At 49.8% G+C, this 5,044-nt stretch overlaps 1 protein-coding gene across 1 annotated transcript; it reads left to right on the top strand.

Moving 5' to 3' along the window:
- The first annotated feature begins 594 nt into the window (after window positions 1-594).
- Window positions 595-4,609, top strand: SAR1A (secretion associated, Ras related GTPase 1A). Its single transcript, XM_009890933.1, has 6 exons — window positions 595-634; window positions 1,175-1,294; window positions 1,844-1,909; window positions 2,484-2,587; window positions 3,520-3,651; window positions 4,243-4,609. Exons 1-6 carry the CDS (start codon window positions 595-597, stop codon window positions 4,357-4,359), a joined length of 579 nt encoding a protein of 192 aa, XP_009889235.1. The 3' UTR covers window positions 4,360-4,609.
- Window positions 4,610-5,044: the final 435 nt, after the last annotated feature.

The raw sequence follows: 5,044 nt of genomic DNA, 5'->3' as shown, positions 1-5,044 counted from the left end.
GGTTAAAGCGCGTCTCTTTTGCAGTGTGCGATGGCTCTGACTAGTATAAAGTTTGTCGAGAAAGCTGCAAAATCATTAAAGGCTTTTTTTTTTTTTTACACTAGGGGGAGAAACTTTGAGAATATTTTCGGAGGTGTTTGGCTCCCGCTCGATCTTTCTCTCGCCGTTTAGAAGCGTGAGAGCAGTTGGGCTGATGCCAAGGGCCCGTTTAGCCCAGCAGACCTGCTGCCCAGCCAGGGAGAGAACCCCCTCCTCTTCCTCCTCCTCCTCTTTCTCCTGGTATCCAAGCTCACCAACTCCCCTTGTTTCTCGCTGCTGCAGCTATCTGGCTTGCTTGCTTCTCCTCAAATTATCGCTTCCTACCCTAGCCAGCCCACCATGGCCTGCCTGGGGGAGCTGCTGGCCGCTCACTAACATCCCCAGCGGTGTCCGGGTTGAAGGCTTTTTGCGGAGGTGGTGGCCAAAACATTGCCCAGTCTAGGGTGACCTGCGCAGTTGGGCTGGCTGCCTCACCGCGGCGCGAGCAGCCCTTTCTTGAGGCGTGGGTGATGGCCAAGTGCCTCTTGCCAGAGTCATGAATTCCGGTGGAGATCCATGCTGGAGGACGGGGTGCTCTCTGGAACGTCTCATGGGGGTAGGGAGGGATGAGAAAAAGTCCTGTTGGAAACCTAAGGGAACTTACTTATGGCAGATGCACAGCTGGAAGTGGAAAAAAATCAGTTTATCTAAAGAAAATGATGTGTTGTTTCACACTTTGCAATTTTTCTTCAACAACTTGCTGCCGTCTTTCATGAGTTTATTCAATTTTCACATTTAAATACCCCTTTGGGGTGACAGATTGATCCATAACCCATTGCAAATAAGTAATACTGTGCCACACGTTTCTGCTAAGACATATCTGAGAAAAGAATACGTTATTCACAGAAATACGAGCCTAGAAAATGTCTGTTGTTGTAGGTATTACCTTGCACTGTCTGGGTAAAAGCTAGTTCAAGCTGTACATTTTTTTCTTGGCTGTTTTGTCTCCGTGCTGGGAGTACTGTAAATGCACAGGTGGCAGCACAGCTCTGGGAGAGGGCTTCGTATATAAACAGCGGCAAGCGTCGCGGCGTTTCTGCTGCCGTGCTGACAGCGGCCTGCTGGAATTTTCCTTGCTCGTTTGTTTTCCTTCCAGGTTTGTACAAGAAGTCTGGAAAACTTGTGTTCCTGGGCTTGGATAACGCAGGCAAAACCACTCTGCTGCACATGCTCAAAGACGACAGGCTGGGTCAGCATGTCCCGACACTACATCCCAGTAAGTCTGCCCACGACTGAGCCCCTCCTGCCTCGTGGTGTGGCTTTTCCTCTGGAATTTTGGGGGACAGGGTGGTGGAAGATGCCTCGGTGATAGCTCTGCGTTGGGGCAACAGGCCTTTAAGAGTCTTACGAACTGCACCTGAGGGTGCAGTTGCACGTTGGCTGCCCGAGTTGAAGTGGATTTGCGTTTTCCTCTCAAATATAAAACGGAGAGCCCGAGAGCTGGCGTGCTTCAATTAATACGACGTTCCTCTCTTGGGGAGGGAGCACGTTTCTAATGAAAAGCGTGATAAAGTGTAATAATTGCGGATTAATAAGCATGTGCTTAAGTGGGGAGGCAGGAAAAATTCTTCTCTCCCGCTCGTGACTTTGTGAAACAACTCCATTTTGCTGGCTGGATTCTACAGGAAATTCAGGGAATTCCTGAATTCTACAGGATATCTTACGTGAGGGGGGGTGTGTGATGTTAAACGAGCATCCCCAAGAAATTCTGTCCATGACAGCTTGTTTATTTTCCTGCGACACAGCCTGTATTTTTACTTTTCAGCATCAGAGGAGCTGACAATTGCTGGAATGACCTTTACGACTTTTGATCTGGGTGGACACGAGCAAGGTAAAAACGAAGTTGCTGAGTGCGAGACACCAGATGAGGTTGATTTTCTGATTTCTGTGATGTTCTTCAGCTGCCTTAAGAAAAATCTACCAAAAAGTGATGCCGAAAAGTGATAGCAACGAGCAGTGGTTCAGTACTTCTGCTTAATTCTGGCAGTTTGGGGGAAAAAAAAAAATGCCCAAATGCCTCCAGTTCATGCTCTGCTGCCTGAAATATTTTTAGCTGTGGAAGACTTGAATGTCGTAGGCTTATTCCTTTGAATAATTGCTGAATTTTTATTTTTAGGCTTTCTAGAAGTTCTAAGAAAAGGTTTTCTGCCTTTTTTTTTTTTTTTTTAAATACAAAAAAATATTGGAAGACAGACACCCTGGCTGAACAGGCAGCCTTGGTTACTTGTGAAAGCAGAGGGAGATTGACTGCCTTGTGGCCTCGGTGCGTCCCTTCACCACAGAGGGTCTTAAAACTGCCTTGGGGAAATCCTAAAGAAGAGGGTGGTGGCTCCTTTTTGGGTGTAGGTTTCCCGTTGCCTCGTAGTGTCTTCATGGGGGCGGTGTTTGTCGTTTCTGCGTTGCAGCTCGCCGAGTTTGGAAGAACTACCTGCCGGCCATCAACGGCATTGTCTTCCTGGTGGACTGCGCAGATCACTCGCGTCTTATGGAATCCAAAGTTGAGCTTAATGTAAATTTCCTTCTATTTTTCCTTCTCTAACACTTCTGAATAGCTAAATTATAAATAATGTTCTTCTTTGGGGGGCTGGAACTTGTGCACAGCACATTTTGAGGGTATTGTGCTTTGGATTTGCGCTTCCAGTGCACCTTTTGCACCAGCGATGCAGCATCCAAAGCGTGTGCTTATAGGAACTTGCACTTTACTTTATGGGGGGACCAGATTTATAAGTATACTGTCCCAGAGCAGAGAAGCCCGGCGTACTGCACCCAGCTCTGGAACCCCCGACATAAGAAGGACGTGGACCTGTTGGAGGGGGTCCAGAGGAGGCCACAGAGATGCTCCGAGGGCTGGAGCACCTCTCCTATAAGGACAGGCTGAGAGAGTTGGGGTTGTTCAGCCTGGAGAAGAGAAGGCTCTGGGGAGACCTGAGACGATGGGCCAAGGGGGAACGGTTTGACACTGAAAGAGGGGAGATTTAGATTAGATATTGGGAAGAAATTCTTCCCTGTGAGGGCGGTGAGCCCCTGGCGCAGGGTGCCCCGAGAAGCTGTGGCTGCCCCATCCCTGGAGGTGTTCAAGGCCAGGTTGGACGGGGCTTGGAGCAACCTGGGCTGGTGGGAGGTGTCCCTGCCCAGGGCAGGGGGGTTGGAACTAGATAATCTTTAAGGTCCCTTCTAACCCAAACCATTCTTGGATTCCGTAAGCCCGGATGCCCTTACTGTGTGTCAACCATGGGCTCTTGAGAAGCTTTTGAAGCAGTTGTTTAACAGCCCCTGAGTTTAGATAGGACCTGCTTCTTCCAAGAAACCTTTCCGGAGAGACTCCTCTTCCGCAGCACCAAAAAATAGTCCTTTGTTGGTCACAGAGCTGAAACAAAATGTTTTTCTTCAAATTATGACCATCTGCTCTGCTTCTGCTTAACCCCTCGGTCTTGCGCGCAGGCCCTAATGACAGATGAAACAATATCCAACGTGCCAATCCTCATCTTGGGTAACAAAATCGACAGACCGGAGGCTATCAGCGAGGAGAAACTGCGGGAGATCTTTGGGCTCTACGGACAGACCACGGGAAAGGTAGGGAGGCATCCAAATTTTGGGTCGTCCGCAAGCAAGGGAGGGCTTGCGCCTTTCGTTGTGTGATGAAGCTCCATCTAGAAGCTAATTGAACTGATAACTGTGAATTTGTCCATGATAGCAACCGAGCTGAATCTTTAATAATAATAATAACGACGATGCCCTCGGGCAGGTTTTGAAACTGCCCGGATTGTGCCGAACACGGTACCTCTGCAACAATTTGGGGAGTTAGGTGTCGAGCTGGCGTTTTAACACGTCATCTGGCTCTTCTGGTTTCGTTACTCTGAATTTCCATCCGGTTACGCCTCCAATCATTTTTTCGAGTGTTTAAAAAAGAAAAGCCGGTACGGTGCGAGAGAATTGAGCAGCGATGGTAGGGAAAAAAAAACAAACAACCAAACCACCGTGAGGCTGCTCTTGGCGCTCGCCTACGCACGCGGTGACCGTTTCGGCTACACCAGCCCCGCGCCTCGAAAACGGTTCTCCCGCGGTGCTGCGTCCGACAGTCCCGCGCCGTACCGCCGAGAGGGAGGGGGGAAAAAGGCTCGGAGGGCGGCAGGGAGGTTGTGACGTCCCTTTGGATTTCCGTAGGGAAACGTGCCACTGAAAGACCTGAACGCACGGCCCATGGAGGTGTTCATGTGCAGCGTGCTGAAGAGGCAAGGCTACGGCGAGGGTTTCCGTTGGCTATCGCAGTACATTGACTGACCCCGGGGACGGACGTGAAGGGTTTTATTCCTCTGGACTGATCCTGCTGGCGGCTTCCTACGGACTTTTCTCACAGGGCGCGGGAGGCTTTCCAACCGCGGCCCGGCGCTCGCCGAGAGACTCCTGGTTTTCGGCTGCCCTGGTGGCACAGTGGTGACACGGCTCTTTTCCGCGCGGCGGTGGCGGGGGGAACACGGCACCCTTCCGCACGCGGGCGCGAGTCGTCCCTTTCCCTTGGGTGACAGCGGGGGCTGGTGTCACCAGGGGAGTGACGCTCCGCGTCGCCGTAATGGCTGAAAAAGAGAGCGCGTCTCACCACTGTGGTTAATTGACTTCAAAGAGACACACAAAAAAAAAAAAAAAAAGAAAAAGCAATTATATTTTTTAAAGAAAGCGTTAATGTAGACAGCGTCCCTTCTAACTTTTTAGTTTAACGTTCATCTTGTTTAGTCCAGAGTCTGGTTAGGGGTTTGTTTTGGTTTTGTTTTTTTTTTTTTTAAAAAAAAAAATATTTAACGATATTTAGGTATTTCACAAGTTGCTGAACTGAGGTATCACAATATTAGCAGTCCTCAATAAACATAGCATTTGGGCTTAACGGAGCTGTGGAGGGTGGCCGTGCTGCGTCACGCTGACCGAGGATGACGCTGTGGCGGAGGGGACACGGCTGCTGTCCCGGCGCCTT

The sequence above is a fragment of the Charadrius vociferus genome, unplaced genomic scaffold, assembly GCF_000708025.1.
Source record: "Charadrius vociferus isolate BGI_N301 unplaced genomic scaffold, ASM70802v2 scaffold1528, whole genome shotgun sequence".
Classification (NCBI taxonomy): Eukaryota; Metazoa; Chordata; class Aves; order Charadriiformes; family Charadriidae; genus Charadrius; species Charadrius vociferus.
Note: the sequence above shows the minus strand (reverse complement) of the source record. Positions and strands in the feature narration are given on the sequence as shown.

Bases quoted from the DNA above. Each gene is read 5' to 3' on its own strand.
- SAR1A (XM_009890933.1), top strand. From the start codon at position 595: ATGCTGGAGGACGGGGTGCTCTCTGGAACGTCTCATGGGG. The intron at 1,295-1,843 runs GTAAGTCTGCCC...TTTACTTTTCAG, and splicing joins TGTCCCGACACTACATCCCA to CATCAGAGGAGCTGACAATT. The intron at 3,652-4,242 runs GTAGGGAGGCAT...GGATTTCCGTAG, and splicing joins ACGGACAGACCACGGGAAAG to GGAAACGTGCCACTGAAAGA.